This window comes from Centroberyx affinis, unplaced genomic scaffold (assembly GCF_046629955.1).
Source record: "Centroberyx affinis isolate AG114_WGS23_722 - 3 ecotype Tasmania unplaced genomic scaffold, CSIRO-AGI_Caff_v1 ptg001260l_1, whole genome shotgun sequence".
Classification (NCBI taxonomy): domain Eukaryota; kingdom Metazoa; phylum Chordata; class Actinopteri; order Beryciformes; family Berycidae; genus Centroberyx; species Centroberyx affinis.
The window spans coordinates 73,707-91,281 of record NW_027279771.1 but is presented as its reverse complement, the minus strand read 5'-3'; the positions used below and the strand labels follow the sequence as shown (position 1 = coordinate 91,281).

At 40.4% G+C, this 17,575-nt stretch overlaps 2 protein-coding genes across 3 annotated transcripts in view; both read right to left on the bottom strand.

Annotated features, from left to right (window-relative positions):
* Window positions 1-3,575: 3,575 nt before the first annotated feature.
* pdcd4b (programmed cell death 4b) lies at window positions 3,576-14,036 on the bottom strand. 2 transcript variants are annotated; one of them, XM_071525063.1, is made up of 12 exons: window positions 13,981-14,036; window positions 13,374-13,482; window positions 12,730-13,047; window positions 10,306-10,400; window positions 9,760-9,873; window positions 9,076-9,297; window positions 6,804-6,901; window positions 6,134-6,248; window positions 5,459-5,566; window positions 4,772-4,882; window positions 4,505-4,644; window positions 3,576-4,264 (listed from the first exon to the last, which is right to left on the bottom strand). In XM_071525063.1, the coding sequence occupies exons 2-12, from the start codon at window positions 13,414-13,416 to the stop codon at window positions 4,204-4,206; spliced, it is 1,425 nt and encodes a 474-aa protein (XP_071381164.1). In that variant the 5' UTR covers window positions 13,417-13,482; window positions 13,981-14,036; the 3' UTR covers window positions 3,576-4,203. The 2 variants fall into 2 exon arrangements, with proteins under 2 accessions (XP_071381164.1, XP_071381165.1); XM_071525064.1 differs by lacking the exon at window positions 13,981-14,036 and adding an exon at window positions 13,887-13,928.
* Window positions 14,037-16,340: 2,304 nt separating this feature from the next.
* The window catches only part of rbm20 (RNA binding motif protein 20), a 62,066-nt gene continuing 60,831 nt past the window's right edge, over window positions 16,341-17,575 (bottom strand). The window contains exon 16 of the mRNA XM_071525068.1: window positions 16,341-16,471. Within this exon, the coding sequence (XP_071381169.1) occupies window positions 16,403-16,471 (69 nt within the window). The 3' untranslated portion in view covers window positions 16,341-16,402. The remainder of the gene's footprint in view (window positions 16,472-17,575) is intronic.

Sequence of the window (17,575 nt, the reverse complement as noted above, 5' to 3'; positions counted from 1 at the left end):
AAATTCCTACTGCAAATGAATAAAGGCCAATTCTTAACGAAAAATCACTACAATATTCACATTATATCCCTATACGGACTTATTTATCTGTTTGTGCTCAATAGTGAGTTTATCGTATTTTATGATATTTTAAAAAAATCTCCTATGATATCACTATAATGTCGCTGTCATATTCCGGACTTATTGGGACAATATAGTTTCGCTGTGACTTTCTATATTAGTCACCAACTATGATGCAAATTAACTAATATTCAAGTAGAGTGTATAAAAAAAAATAATAGCTGAGGCTTAGAAGTTAATGTAATCAGTGAGTCCGTTTTTGAAAGCAAAATTTGAAATGACTGACATGCAAAAAATGTGATAATATCTAGGAGCCTGCTGTGCATGTAATGATTGACAACATAATACTCCTCAAAAACTCATGATTTCCGTTTATTTTACTAATAACCCTTACAAAAAAGAACCACGTGAATCCTTAAGTGCATTTTAGACATAAGTAAATATTACACTATTATAATATTCTATTATATTTCAGGCATTCCATAGGAGACAAATGGGGAAACAAAAGGTTGTCTTGAGTTTATGAGGGTGAATTGTCCCTTGAATCGCCTCCAGATGGCAGTAAAGCACCGCACCTGGAAACCAAAGCACAGAAGAAGGTCATGTGATTCTCACGGAAGTGTTGGCTTGACAACCGCTGTAATCTTCGCCTGGTGCTAAAGGTGGGATTTTCCAATATTTAGATAATGTTTTTATTAAGGTTATTCGAGCATATACAATAATAGAATGATATTGATGTGTAATGTTAGAAGTAGTAACTAGTGCTAACAGCTGATATCAGCTGAACTGATATTGGCAAATTAGCTATTTGTTTACTATATCAGTACTAACGGTAAACCTAGCTAACGTTACCTTTAAGCTAGTTGGCCATAACGTTGCCAATGTCTGCTTTTAAGTTAGTCCTATCACTCTGTCAGTCACCTAACTTAGCTGTAAGGATAACTTATAACGTTAATGCAATCGGAGCAAGATACTGTTAGCTAACGCTGCATCGAAACCATCATGTTGAATAGAGTGAAAAAAATAAATTGGCAATTGCAATTGTCCTCAAATACGTTTGGCTACCCCAGTGGTTAGCATAGTATCGTCAGACTCATGAGTGAACATTCAACATATTGTAATATAATGGTCCATAGATACAAACGAGAGGACAGCAGTGATGCCAGTTGTCAGATTATGACCAGTGTGCGTAAAGATGGCGGCTTCCATGATTTGAGATGAAATGTTTTTCTAAGTCCTATTTTTTTTATCTGACCACAAATTTGTATTTTTTTTTGCTCTTCTGTGTTTCTGTTTTTTACCTCTGTATTTCTGATTTTTTAATCACTTCACTTTACTTCTATGTTTCATCATTGTGCAATTAGATATACTAAACGAAATCAACTGCAGACCAAGCGCGTGCCCCAGACATGCCTCTTGGTAGTTTGGAAATGCTGGGAAGATGCACTGTGCGACAGGATGAGAGGCCAGAATAATGTAAATGATGTAAATGGAGGAATACCCAACATATTTCCCATTCAGTAGTAATGGAGCAGCACCTATCTTGATGATGACCTTTCAAATATTTGGTTTCTAGCCTTGTGAGAGAGCGGCCTACATTCACAAATACAGAGTCAACTGTCCTTACCCTTTAGAATAACTTTTGAATTGTTGAATTCAGTGCTATTCCCCAGTTAATTCTAGCTAGGAGATAAAAATGCTAACGTAATAAACTAATTTGTCTTGCTACCTTTCAGCATTTACGCACTCAGAAGACACAATGCCTGAAGTCAAGTCAATATTCAGAGAAGTTTTGCCTAAACAAGGTTAGTACAGCAGCCGTTAGCTATTTGGCCAGCAGTAGTCACAAACAAGCGTGTGTTTGTTGGTCCCAGTACAACATGGGAACTGTTTGCGCTCACAAAACCAGGCACTGGGTTCTCAGTGTTGTGTGCTGCCTCTTCACAGTCTCTTTCACCAGCTCACCACTGCCATTGTTGCAGTATAAACAAAGTTGAGATGTATTAAGTTGTGAAACAGGCTCAGTACCCACAGCTGGATTGCACAGTCCAGCTGCAGTGTTAAAACTGTAATGCCTTTTACATGTACCAGTAGCACTAAGCACCAGATGTGTGGGAAAGGACAAAATATAGTGAGACAAATCTGACTGTACCACTAGCACTGATGTGTAAAAACTGACCGTCAGTACTACAGAAAATAGAGAATTGGTGAGCATTGGAGCCATTTGACACTGTTGAGAACCAAGAAGCCTACAATTGGAACAGATTGGACCCAGTGCTCTGTTTTGTGACTTTCCATGTACCATATAGGGGCTTGCAGGCTACTTGTATGCTGCAAATTTAAATTAGTTACAGGCCTGCTTGGCACTCATGCTGATAAATGTTTATGCTACTTATTTGAAAAAGAGTAACACTTGCAGTACTGAGAATAAATATTTATTAGTAAAGCCGACGCGTTTCGGCACATGGCCTTCGAATATTTGTTCTCAGTACTGCAAGTGTTGCTGGAAGTTACTCTTTTTCAGTGTTAGCTGCCCATTCCACGCACCTTGTCAGTGGTGTTGTGCCATAACACTTTTTCATCTTCTGGTACTTATTTGAAAAGTCTATTTGGAAAGAAAACATTTGTATTTGTATTGTGCTGGAGGCTTTTGTGAAATATGGCCATAATCCAACCAAATCTCTTATAAACATTCTCTTTGCCAAGTTTAGTTGTACGACTGATCAATTATGGCGGTGTTGACGTCTTTTGTTTTTTTCTGGCAATATCCACAGGGCAGCTTTCCATGGAAGATGTTCCTACCATGATTCTGTGTAAGCCCAAGCTGCTCCCTCTCAAGTCAGTCACTCTAGAGAAACTGGAAAAGATGCAGATGGAGGCTCAAGAGGCCGTCAAACAACAGGAACTGGCATCCAAGGAGCAGTAGAAGCCCAATGGAGGAGAATTGGGAAAGACTCCCAATGGAGTCAAGTCATCACAACAGTTTCTTTAGATGGATGGCAAAAATTCAGCACTTCCTAGCACTGTTAACATATCAAGTATCCCTATGGACAGTTAAGTGCAATCCTGTTAAGTTGGTGTTACATAAGGCTGAAGTGTTGCTAAACTGGAAGAAACCTCCCACCCACCCCCGAGGTTCCAGAGGGATAATCCTTTTGCCCGGCCCTAACCACATTTTGACCAAGAGTCTTGCTGTAGGTGGATGGGAGGTCTAGCTTATTAGGCTAGTCATTTTTGCTTTTCATAAATAAAAAGGTTCAACTTTGAATGATCAGTGTCATTAGTAGGGCTTAGACTTACAGGTCAATTTCTTCTGCATGGTTGGATTGTAATATTACAGTTGCGTGTTGTAGCAATCTACTGTAATTTGGCATAAAATATACAAAAAACAAAATGTCTGCTCAGTTGTTTTCTTTTTAAAGTAAAATAAAAGAACTTCAGTCTCAACATTTGGGTTCCAGTGTTTATATTCTGACATTCACAAAACACAAGTCTTAGATTATTTAATAGTGATTTATTGAACAAACAAGGAGCAATACTTGGTACATTTCACAAACCAGTATTCCCCAAATATAAAAATAAACACTCTGAACACCATTTTGTGAAATTATCCCAACTGGTATTTTTTTTTGCACTGTACTATTGTCTTGTTGCCTTCAGTAATGACATCTTTGTGTGATTTAAAGGGTAAAAAGAAAAAAAAAGTCAAGCACAGCATAGAAACAGCAGCCAGTTAGGGAGCCAGTATTGCTTTGAACCAACGTGCCCCCCTTAGTTTGTTTTACCCTGTTATAAAGCTCTTAACACAAACCAGTCATTTCTGTACAAACAGAGTGGCAGTGAAATCAAGAAAATACTGTACAAAAACAACATGGAATGACTGACACTGAGAGGTGTGGCACTTTATGGGTTAGCTTATGTCATATATTGAAACACCTTGGAAAAAAGTGATCTACTTGTCTTCAATTTTAATAGAAAGTGCCGTTGTTTTTTTTGTTTTACCCCACCCCTGTTTCAGAAATGTACATTCATTTGACTGTTAGAAGGGAAAAAATTGTACCCGACTATTATGACAAAAATATGCTAAGTAAAAAGTAGCTTTTTCCTCCACTTTTCGGGAAATCTGGCACATAAAAGGGCTCTTCAGTAGCTTTCAAGTTTCACGCGACCACCGTCTCCCTCGCTCACAAATCTCTTTCGGCCCCTGAAAAGAGAAAAAACAAACAAACATGCAAGTTATGGTAAACACAAGAGCGCTTGTTCATTTGCTTTTAACCGATTGGTTGAAATATTTAAGGATGTGATTACAAACACAAAACATAAAGGGAAAACATTTCCTGTCAGAAATGAGTGCGAGTTGTGTGTCTGGGGGGAAAAAAAATATGTCTATATATCCCTGCATATTTTAATATTTAATATTTTCTCATCCAGTGTGTGCACTTACCGACAGGGACAAAGATCCCTTAACTTTTCATCAATGACTCCTGCACTGAAACTCTGGTCAACAAATTGCTCCAGGATGAAGTACGCTCGAGGGACATCGATGTTGATTTCAGCAATGTCCATGTAAACTCTTTCATAGCCCTACACAAAAAAAAGACATTGATGGTATATTGAGCAGTGTCTTGCAATAGGCCTGTAAACAACTGAGCTGTTGCTAGTACTAGATGGCTGGCTAGATGCGTGACTGAGACACCAGGTGGCGCCTTACCCTTCTCATTTGGTCCACAGTGATGATGGAGGACACCCAGAGAAATTTCAGTAGCTGCAGAACCATTTTGAATGTTTTCTCTCCTTTGGATTCCAAGACCATGATGATTGCCTGAGGAAAATCAGATACATATTCACAACCTTGGATAAATACTCATAACCTTTGTGTGTCTGCTAGTAGCAAAGCAAAGCAAGATTGTATTCATTGATTTCATGATAACTACATGCAAGAGGAGCTCGCACTCACCAATGGAAAAAAAACCCCTCCTCAAACTGAGATATTGGAATACAAAAAACACATATTTTCTACACCAGACCAAGTACATATGTATGCAACATGTATCTAAATGTACAGTATGTGTATATGTGTAGACAGATGTAAAAAGCACAGCCATAAACGGTCATTTGACTATTCATGTCTTCCATGTACTCCAAAAACATGTTGCACCATTACACCTGAGTACACAGCATTTTGTCGGTCGGATGTAGAATAAACATGGTCTTGTTGTATTCCAGTATCTCAGTTTGAGGAGATTTCTTCCACTGGTGAGAGCGAGCTGCCCTTGCCTCTAGTTGTCACTGGAATTTTTTTGGGCCCCCCTAAGCCCTTTTGTATGACCGGTTGGTGCTGTAGGTGCAGATTCACTGTGGGCTGTTTTTTATCCACCAATTTCAGCACAGTCTTTACCTCATAGACAAACTCGTGGTGGAAATGGGGAACCTCCAGGTCTCTCAGGCATCTTTCAGCCTCCTTGCTGTCTCCAGACAGGATGTACTCCTTCAACAGCAGGTTCATCTGATGGGACAGAACAAAGATGATGGCAATAATTAACCTATGATAAGAAGAAATGAGGTTTGAAATACACTTTCTTGCAGCTACAAAGAGCTGTGAAAAAAGCATATTAGACAATCAGCGATAATAAAAAGGGAAGGCTTGCACTGCTAGCTCTGTTAAAGCTCTCTCAGCAGAAGAAGAGGTGTTATTACCAATTACTGCACCACACCCGGTGATCTTAGAAATCCCCTGTCCTCAGAAGCGGTAAGCCAGAGAGGTAAAACTCTAAAGTCTAAAAACAGTCATTTGGCCTAGTGCATTAGAGGGAAAAAAAGACCTGAGAACTCTTTTACTTAAACAAAGAGAGCTGCATCGCTAAAATTTGAAGCAGCGTTTGCACAGAAATTACTGATTCATATAAAGAGCTTTATAACACAACATTTTGAAGGTTCAACAATCATTAGTCCCACTGCATTTGAAAAAAAAACAAGTATATATGAACAAGGATATCAGACAACCATGGCCGATAGAGGTTTGGTCTGTTTGGTGTCTTCTCCAGTCTGCCTCTTGTTTGACCTCTGACCTCACCTCTTTGATGAGCTGTGTGACAGGTCTCTGGCCCCCGCCCGTCCCCCACAGGTTGTCTATGCGAAGACCTCCCATACTCATCTTCAGCAGCACCGCCGCCCGGTCCAGAGCCGCCCTGGAGAATCAAAGACATGCAAGGTTTGTGGGGGTGGAAACAGCGACATCCCCTTATCACATTCCAACTTTAATTTTTGCCCCTACATTCATTACTAGTCCCTCTTCCCAACTTGCAACTGATTGTTCCGCTGTGTGTAAAATGCACATTTTTTTCCACACATACTGTATGTAAAATAATCCTTGCAATATCCTAAAATCTTTCCCTATCTTTTTAATAATTTCTGATTCTTATGGACCTGCATAAGTCCAAACCTCAAAGAGAACATCAGAGTCTCCCGCTCTTGCACACCCTCACTGCTCTACCCGAAGAAGTACACTATCCCTATACATGGTTCATTTAATTAAAACGTACTTTGTCTCATAGAGAGGCTTGCTTACACAATCTCTTCATCGACTAAAGCACTCTCCACCACCAGCTTGAGCAGTCAATATGATCCCACCCACGGACAGCCTGTTAAAAAACCCTGACATAATCTCTGAAGATTTTCATGATTGCAGCATAAAAGGAAAAAATGAAAGTATGGGCGCGGGAGCTTGGCAAACAACAGCGTACCTTGCATGTTCACAGTCAACTCTGCCTTTGTAGCCCTCGATGTAGCTCTTGGACAGGATTTGGTCTTTGACAGCCCGCGCGATGAACTGGCCCACCAGCTGGAAGGCAAATACAAGAGGGGGGAAAAATGTAAACAATCCAAAACAAATTGCATAACGCCTCATCAGGCTGGGGAGTGACCCTCCCAGAGAGCACAGGTCAAGGGAAGCTTGACTCATCAGGTTCAAGCCTCTGTAGGCCTGGTACTTTGCTTGCCAAGTTTGCTGCGCAGTCAAAATAATCACAGAGGACTTACTGTCTTTTACCAGGAAATCAAAAAGGTGACAGATTTGGACTGCAGCCACACGTCATGGGCAGCTAAAATATAACCTCTCTCTCTCTTTTACTCAAGGGTGCTCCAAGTTTGCACCATGGAATAAACATTTACGGATGATTAGGAAAACGGTGTGGCATTTGCTGTGAAAATCTTGTTAAGTAAACTTGCAAAGACCTGCAGATATTACCAGGTCTTACTTCTGAATTGTCTGTGTGATGCGTCATAGAAACAACACGTAAATAACTTTCATTTTGAAGGACTGGAGGCCCCTCAAAACCACTGACAGGACAGATGACAGTGGCCTCATGGGCACGTGTGTGTGTGTGTATGTGTTTGTTTACAGTAGTACAGGCCAATGATTTAGGGAAACGAAAGAGCTGGCTTTGCTCTTCTGGTCCGGACAAAGCCTGCGCTCGTCAGCGGCCATTGTTCCTGTACAGACGAGAGGCAGCTCCATCTCATCTGACCTGTAGCTGTGGCTAGACTGGCAGGCACATCAGGAGAAAGAGAGGAGTGTGCAGTGTATGTGTGTGCGCAGTTTGAGAGTGAGAACCAGAGAGAGAGAGAGCTGGGGGCAGGGCAGAGGCATAATGCCCCTTTAAAACAACAGAGAAATGAGAGTGGGGCAGAAATGACAGAGCGAGAGAAAGTGAGACAGTGTGAAAGGAGGGGTGGGGAGAGGAGGATGAATAACCCTTTTAGCCTCCTACGCTGAGCTAGCATTTTGCCGGCGCGGAGAGACAATGGCCAGAGATCTCATGTCTGTGCAGGCTGAAAGGAAAGAGCTGAAATACACACGCTAGTTCACCCACACACACGTCAAACCACAGTGTTCTTCCCCTGCGCTCTGCCGCAGACAGTGTGAAGGTTTAACATGAGCAAACACCTCACACAGAAACGATACTTTCAGCTGACGTGCCTGAAGAGTCTTTTGTGTTTACTGTAATGGGGCTAACTGTCGGGTGAGCCAGCACTCCACAGAGTCACCACTTTCATAGCAGACGCCTAAACATGATTACCTAAACATGAGTTAACTGCAAAATTGAAAAGAGGCGTGCACATGCACTGTGGGATAAAAGAGGGAATGAGCAGTTACAGTTCTTTCCACAGATCATGCTTATAACTTTCCGTGTTCCAAAATTTTTTCCCCATTCAAGGGCCACAGGAATATTGTCATGGAAATATGACCTTCCCTAACCCTTCTCACCCTTGCATTCCTTACTATTGGTTGCTTACAATGTTGGTAATCTGGGAATCAAAGCATTTTATGTACTGTTGCAATGATTGTAAGTTGCTCTGGATAGTTATAAACTGCCTAAAATGTAAAAAAAACAAAAAAGAACCAAAAAAATTTTATATTTAGGTGTACATATGCTCTTTGGTAAAAATGTCACCACAGCGCCCTGTAACACGCCTTTTTTCAGGTGGCCCCTCAATACTGGAGTGGGGATCAGTATGTCTATATGTTCTAGATGATAACACACAGATATAATCTCCAAAAACATACATGAGTAAAAGGATGAGGACACCCGCAGGTGTTTGCTTTGTGTAAATATTATGCGCAGTACATGCAGACATTTGCCTTCCTAAGCAACTGAACTATATTCTCTCTGAACAACAATAAATACAGTACAAACATATGAGGGTGGCCAATTCACTAAATTCAAAATATGACTTGCATCATGAGATTGCAATTAACATAAATGGCAAAGCCTTTGGATTTTTTTTTCTTTTGCAAAGTGGTAACTCCAGTATATTTCCAATTAAATTTTTGATTTTTTAAGAAAATACACATCCTTAACTCACTGACTTTAAAGTGAATTATCCTCATGTTTTATATACAAGCAGTATAACATGCATACAGACATTAATAAAACACTCATTAACAACTGTACTTGCTCATTGAACTTCAGGCGTACACACACACAAATCTCCAATCCCTTTCACACTACCCACCTGCGGGGCTCCAGGTGTATCCAGCACCAGATCTGGGAGCTCTTGGAGCAGTCTGTCGAAGGAGCTTTCCACGTCACCGCGGGTCAGGACGGGCCCGCACAGGTCGGCCAGCAGCCTGGAGGTGAGCTCCCGGTGGCTGGCCTTGGCCTCCAGGGCCAGAGACACCGCCAGCGAGGGCACCCCGCTCCGCATGGGGCCCAGGTTCAGCTCCCCCAGCAGCTCCTGGAGGTGGAAGGAGGTTTTAACTTGGCGCAGGCTTAATCTTTAAGCATGCGGCCTTATCTTTTGATTCACGTTATTTTTACAGTAGGGCTGAAAGATATTGACCAAAAAAATCTAATTGCAATTATTTGACAGAATATTGCAATTGCGATTTACACTGTGATTCATATCATCATAAGTTTTTCTTGTCATCATTTTTTAGAACTTTAAAATTGTTTGAGGAAAAGTGATTTAAAAAAAAAAAAATAGATGTCAGTGTGCAGGATTTACTGAGTTTGATGAGTTTAGAAATTAATTTATTCTGATAAATTGTTCAGCATTATTTCAAAGCACTTTATGAAAAAGCAGTTTGACATGAAAAGTGCTCTACAAATACAGTTATTCTGTGTAGATTTGAATTTCAGTGAGCGATGAGGATGAGTCTATTGACAAGCTGTTTCCTGCAGGATCTGAAGCACTTACCGCTACTTCATTTGTGTCGCCGTGCTCAAAGTACTCTTGCACTATGGGGGTAACAGTCTTCTCAAAGTCCCTCTCATCCAGCGGAGGGACCACTGTCTCATACACACAGTTTTCCTGTCAAACACAACACAGGGGGCATTGACGAGAAATAATTACCACTGCTTTGGATCGCATTCCAAGTCTAAATCAATAATGGCCACCCACCACACTGGCCAGAAATTATTTCATACAATAATTGAATGCCTATGTTATACAGTTTTTGGTCTTTGCTTGTTCTCAAACTTTGAAAATGCTCTCTTACGTATAGTATTTTGAATTCTGTCGCACCTCATGATGCATTACAATCTTGATCCACTGTATATGTGAGTGATTAATTTTGAAATTAACACTCAGTATTCGATTCTACACGCAAAACGTGTAGGGTGACATATTTCTAGGGGGAAAAAATGATAGTTTACCAACCTTTGGCAAGTGAGCCAAAAAGTTAATTTCGGACACTGGTTGATATTTTATGCAGATGTAGATTATCAACAGCACAGTTCGTACCTGAGCTTCATCATAGTTGGGGTCTTTCACATCTACCTCCTCCGGCTCATACACTTCACCGGACCGGCCCCACACACCTTTGCCTCCAGCCCCACCTGCGGACAAAGGTCAGGCCGTATTTAGACAATATCAGGACCGTTCATGTTAAGGCAATGAGGCAAAAATCAAGGGCATCAAAAGATTCAGTGGCCCACATATCCTGGTTACCTGAAACATGAGTTGTTTTAGAAAAGGAACATCTTAGACATACTGTTACTGTTGAACAAGAGCTCAGTCGAAGCTTTTGAGAGCATGAGGCTCTCCTCTGACAGGATGCCTTCAGCACCCTGAAATATAACCCCTGAAAAACACCTTCAAAAGCCTTTTCACAGCAGACATGGGGAGGTGGGGCAGCGAGGGCTAGAGAGCATGATGTCACGTATCAAAATATCACAGAGACATGGAAACAGAAAGACGATGCTGATTTTCAGCACTGGAACATCTTAAGTTTTTTGGCTTGGCCAGATTTTTGGCTTTTAGCTGATATTCTTCTTACGAGGAAAGTACAATGAGTGTGCAGGTAGGGGCTAAGTGTCTTGCTCCGATCAAAACGATGAGGATCAAACCTGCGACCTTACAGTTACAGGATGGTCTCTCTAACCACAAAGCTACAATACCACCCTCTGACTATATGATCTGAGAGAGAAAAACTCTGGGCTCTAGAAAACAATATAAGGCCTAGTGAAGCTTGGTCTAGTGGAGTAACGTAAATAAATTAATATTATGATTAATGTAACATATTAATATTACCAATATTATGTGGTTTTACATATATCTGTGTGTAATCTGTACCACTTCCCAAGATGTGTTTTAGAACAACATTAGGGCCAAACTGCTGGTGATATAATCCATAGATTTGGAAGGGATGACGGGTTCATGAGTGTTACACAAACGAACATCTGTTGGGTCTCAGGTCAGCACCAACAGATTGCAGACAATTTAAGAAGCCCAAAACCAAAGCAGCTTGTATGACATGTTCTAAACCCTCCTTAAGTCCCACCCAATATGTGTGACACATTACATCCCGCTATATTTAGTTCGGCCCACATCGGCTGTGCAGACCCATCCCATTTCAGCACGAAACATGGTGTACTCCAAGCTAGCCCTCGCTGGGTGACTCCACACATCCATTGCCCTCGCCCGCAAAAGTTCAAAAACGGCAACGCATGATAAACTTTTAATGTAGGAACACGACGCTCAAATTGCAGGACTCTAGCGGCATGGCAGTTCTGTTGCATAACCAGAAAAATGGGCTGACGGCATGCCCAGAGAAACTGCTCTAGTTTCAGTTCCACCGCCTAAAGGAAAAGCAAAGTGACTCGACTGTACTGCTGCTGCAGAACGCCGATCCTGCTGCTGTGTGGGGGCGTATGTGTGTGGGCATCGCACACTGACATCACCAAATAAAGACCCGCAGTGAGTGACAGCTGGCCCTTTGGAAGATGATTGACGCACACCACCTTCTGTTCTCCTCATAAGTTTGTGATGCGTTAGTGTTAAAAAGGTAGTTGGGTGAGGAGAAGATGGGTCAGAGGTTCACGGTCATATCTTTGGCTTGATATACAAATTGCATAAGCAGTCACAGAGTTACTAGTAAATCATTAGGCTACGCCATGTCTCAGCTGATTCCCTAATGCTGTTATCACTAGGGTCCAACACAATAATAATGCACTTATCTACAGCTATCACTGTGCCCTTTGATAAATAATCATTGCACTTCAGCTATGCAAAAGGAAACAGATTACAACTCTAATTCAAATAAACACAAAAGGACAAATCCTACATAGACCTTAAAGGGGTAACCAAACCCCACTTTCCTCTAAAATCAAAGCCAGGTTTCCATGCAGGCACTCACAGAAGTTTAAAGATGGAATATTTACAACATGCATTCGTGAAAAGTAAGTTCTAGTACAGACACACCTAACCTAACCTAAGATTATTATTTGGCCTCTAGTGGAAAATTCCAGAAAAGCCTGACCAAGCAGATGCCAAGGAAAGAGAAGAGTGCGTTTAAGTGGGTGTGAGCTGCTCAAGATCACCTTGCCATTTGTTTACATGCTAATTGGTTTACTGCTGCTAAACGACAAGTCACCAGGTGATGACAACAGTAGGTCACACAGCCATATAGGCCTTCCAGACCATGTGGTTCACACACCAAACCAGCTGCTATTTACTTATCTTTCACAAGCCTGTGGTAATGATCAATGAGAGGTTTTCCTTTGAAAAGTACTAGAGTTCAACACATTATCATTTAGGCAGCAAGTACAGTACAAAATCAGTGTTGCAAATGCCATATGAGTCCAACACATGATGACACAACCTTATCACAATTACCTTCGTCAAAACTATGATTTCTTTGTTTATTTAAATGTTCAGTCGTAATACCTTTCTTTGGCAGGCCCCTGCCCTTGCCTAGCCGGGACTTCCTGTCCAGCAGTTTGCTCTTGGGACTGGTGGGTGCCGCCGGCGTTCCCCTGACCGAGTCCCCGTTATCGCTGAGGGAGTCCCCCCTGCCGGAGTCCCTGGACGAGTTCTTCCTCAGCCTCCGCTTGGCCTTGGCCTTCAGACGTGCCTCGTGGATGCTGCTGGTGGAGGAGGGCAGCCAGTTGCCATTGATCTCGTTGTTGATGTTCTTGGTGGCGGTCACTGCTCCTCCGTTGTCTTCATCGCCAGATACAAAGGAGTCACTCAGGTCCTCGGCCTCTGTTGGATTTAGAGGAATGGGGGGGTGAATTTGTGTTTGAGTAAATCAACACTGAGTAAGTAACTTCTGACTCCTTTTGTGGTTGAGCACCGTTTGAATTTGCATTGTCAGTTTTGGCAGCCATTGCTGGATTTGATATAGGCTATCTCCCACAAAATGTAGGGTAAACAACAGAATCAAATCAATGGTGACTTCAACATCAGTAAGACTGCAGGCACAGCAGGCACTGCACGCAATCAACCACTTCCGCATGAAACAGCCCCAGTGCCCCAGATCAGAGACAGCTGATGAGGCATTTAAATCCAGACGACTGGTTCACACTCACCAACGGGGTTTGCGTTCAGCCAGGCCGCGCAGTCAGTTGCCATGTTTTTCAATAGAAAATATAATTTGCAGCGGAACTGGGTGCAAATCAAAGAATATCAGTTTGATACCTGAAACAGTGCAGGAGAAACACAGATTTAGCATGCAGACATACGTTAACAACATGCCCAGACATGCAGTAATGCAACAGCCACCCCTCCCCCCATTCATTCATAGTCACTCTGTTGATAAACAATAGCTAACGTTAGCTTAAACTGTTCGCTGCACTGTCAACGGAAAGAGCTGCGTCAAAAGGCGAGCCTCTGTCTGCAGCATATCTAATCTAACTGCAACGATAAAACAAACGCTACACAAAATCGGAAATGGCAGTTACAGTTAGTTTGGCCGTTGACTCGACATTTCCCTGTTGTAACGTTAGCAAACTAAACGTCAGAAAAACAACAAAAACAAACTGCTCGTGTTCGCTAGCTCTTTTTAAAGCTTTGGCTAACGTTACATCGTTCGCTGTGTTCACCTTAAAATAGACGACAGTGTCAGATTGAAATATGCATTTGCTAGCTAACTCAATTGCTCTCTCTTTTAAATAGCTCAAAAATAAAATCACTGACCGTCTCTGGTGTCCAAGCTCCAAACTCTGATACGAACGCTGTTGTTTTTGTTTTATCTACCCAGCAACGCTAGCACGTAGTGCTGTGTTTTCCTCATCTGATTGGCTGGAGGGACGTAGGTTTTTAAAGCAAAGGACCAATGAAAACGCAGAGTGGCCCTTTTCTTCTAGCATTTTCTGCACGGTCTATCTTCCTAATAAAGTGCTGCCCCCTATGTTTTGGGTTGCAGAACAGCACTTTTCTATTATGTAATGTTTCTGTTTGTTACTGGCAGCGACATGACAAAGTTTGATGATGATGATGTGATGATGATGATGATGATATTTATTGGCTCTGCCTAAATGAACAAAATGTGTTATTCCATCCAAAGTTGCCAACCTACCAGAACAGTTTGTCTACAGGACATTATGTTCTGTAAGCCCACAGTGTGAATAACCTAAGACAAAACTCACACAACTTTATGTATAATTTAACTCTTTACAACCCTCTTCATACAAAGTATATTCCACAACATTACTAACTTTTGCATCTGAATTTAGATAGAGGATACAGAATATAGTGCAGTTCATAACTCTTACTCTGCATAAGCCGTATTAACAGTATAATGCATGATTGTGAAAAGTTGTATTAATAACAAATAATAACAAAGAGAATACTGACTTTTGACTATCCTGACGTCAAGTGTCCAAACAAACTCAAACTGAGTTTTACACATCTGCTGCTTGGACCTAGAAGTTTTGTTTTAAGACTTAGATGTATGTGTTTTGCCTCAACACTTGGGGGAGCTCTTTTCCAACAGTCCCGTCCAAAGTCCTCTCATAAACTGTCTGAACATAATGTACTATAAGGATTTTCAACATTACACCTCATTATGCTTCAAGGAATAATGTTTTATATTATGTCTACATGCAGTAAGTACCTTGTTATAGCTTGTGTCAAGAATCTACACAATCTTCACTTCACTAGTGAAATTCTACTTAGATATGACATTATTTTCTATACATTTAATCATAATAAGTAAATAAACATGTTCACTATATATATATTGCTCTTCTCAAGTTAAAAAGTAGTGGAGTAAAGGTATAAAGTTCCCAAAAATACTCACAAGCACAAGTAGGCCTATGTGAAAAACAACAATCATTCCTCAGATATATTTGAACATACTTTGCATGCTTCACATTTTTTGCATATTACCGTTCCAAGCCCATAGGCAAAATTTGTTTTTGTTTTTGTTTTGTTTTTTAATGAAGAGGAAGCAGCTCATTTGAAACGTTTATTCAAGTTATTTTTGCATCAGAAAAAATCATATGAAAAGTTCATCAAAGAAAAACAACACTATCTTTGATGTCGGAGGATCAGTATTCACAGTGTACAAAACAGAGGATGGCCTGATAATCCTGCTGAAACAATCTCTGTTGGCTGTCTCATCAGTCAGAAACATTGTTCATTTAACTCTGATAAATTAAACACATGGTCCAGTTTAAGGTTCTCAACACTTAACGCATTAAATATATAATGTCAAACATGATTGGGATTGTCTTGTGAATTGAATCCAACAGAAAAAACTAAAAGAGAACAAACATCTTTTTGCATAGTTGCACTATCATTTATCCAATAATCTCCATTTTGGACTGACAGTTATTTCAGTGTACAAACAGGCACAAGAGGAAAGAAAAAAAAGAAAGCGAAGGCCTCCAAAGCCACCAGTTATGAATAAAAATGTATCTGTCTTATACATTCAAATCTGTTCAACAAATGCAACAAACCTGAGAATTTGCCTCAGTTTTTTTTTTTAACTGAGTAAAATCATTCTTTGGCACATATTTTCAAGTCATTTTTGCATCTAAAAATATATCATTATATTACTAGGAGAAAGTCTAATCCAAACTATTTAAAATTAGGTTTTCTCATGGGAAAAATAGATTTAAAAAACAGCAAATGGACTCAGTACTGGAGCCAGTACTGTATCATAAGTTTTGTCTTATCAGTCATCAAATATGACAAATACATTTCCACTGTATAAGAATAAGAAATTAGTTATATCCAACACAAATCTTTGGTGAAAAACTTTGATGCCGCACAGTATATCTGATGAAATAAATTGTAGGAAAATTGCTAAATGCTAAAAATTTGCTATCAAACACTAAAGCCTCACTATACATTACACTTCTATTATGTACAAAGTGGAGGGCGTCAGTAGCTGGGACTGTCAGCACCAATCTAGACATATCTAAGCATTTTCCCCCAAAATCTACCACTTGTCGAAACCAGTGCAATTTTCCAAATATTATAGCTTCAGTGTGTCATATTAGCCACATGTGCTGGCTAATATGACACTGTCCATAGCTGTCCATAGCCTGCCACCAACAACACACACACATTCTGCTGTTCGCTGTACAGGAGGTCAGAGGTCAAGCTGTGGTCACTCTGAAAAAGAGGGTTCAGTGAGCGCGCCCAGAAGACTCTCCTCTGCCAGCTGAGACAGGTATTTCTGCAGAGAGACGGAAGAACAGAGAAAAGATAAGATTCATATCCCAAAATATATGGAAACATATCTGAAATCGTGGCTGATTTGAGTGCACAGATGTCTCTTCTACTAACTCAAGGTAAAAATAATAATAGGTTTTCTCCACGTTAGAATAAAAACTCAGGTAAGATCAGATCAGATCAGATCAGATCAAATAAATCCTTAAAGTGAAACTCAATTAACATAAATAATTAAACAAGTAATTATAAAATAAACAACTTATATCAAAATATAGAAATGAAATCATAACAAGAAAATCCAATTAATAAAACTTAACAGAAATTGAAATTAAAATTGATTTTGTGATCAGAATAAAGGAAAAAACAACTACTACAACCAGGGCACACACACACACACACACACACACACACACACACAGCTTAATACACAGAGCTTTGACAGACAGCACAACTGTTTTTAAAACAGTTTTTTTTTTTTCTGTGAATGTAATCCATCAAATGTTGGGGAATCTCTGCTCCTCCGGCTCGGCTCAGCTGTGCTGCCAGAGCAGAGGAAAGACTAGAGGGCTCGCTGCTGAATGGCCACTAATGAGAAACCTAATACAGTTGCAAGTTTGCATGCATGTGTTTGTGTGTGTGTGTGTGTGTGGGTGTGTGTGCATGTGTGTGGGTATGTTTGCATATACGGCTGCATATATCTGTCTTGACTGATATGACTGCATTTGAGCGTATTCCCATATTACAAACAAGGAAATAATATGTAAAAATGTTGCAAAGTATTGATTCTTCCCACACACTAAGAAGACACACACTAAAAAGTTCCTTTATTTTACATGAGATAAAACGTTTCAGCGCAACCAACGCATTTTACAAAATGTTTATTTTATCTCATGTAAAATAAAGTTTTTCTAGAGACTTGGTGTGTGGAATCAATCCTTTGCAACAGTGTTTTTGTCAAATAAGAGTGCAGATCCATACATAAATATACAGTATATTCACTGCATTACTGAGGGTTCTGCTGATGTGACCCTCACATCAATTTCTAAATAGATCAAATGTAACTGCCTGTTGCAGGGTTGGTGAGTAATCTCCACATTGCGGAGTGTGT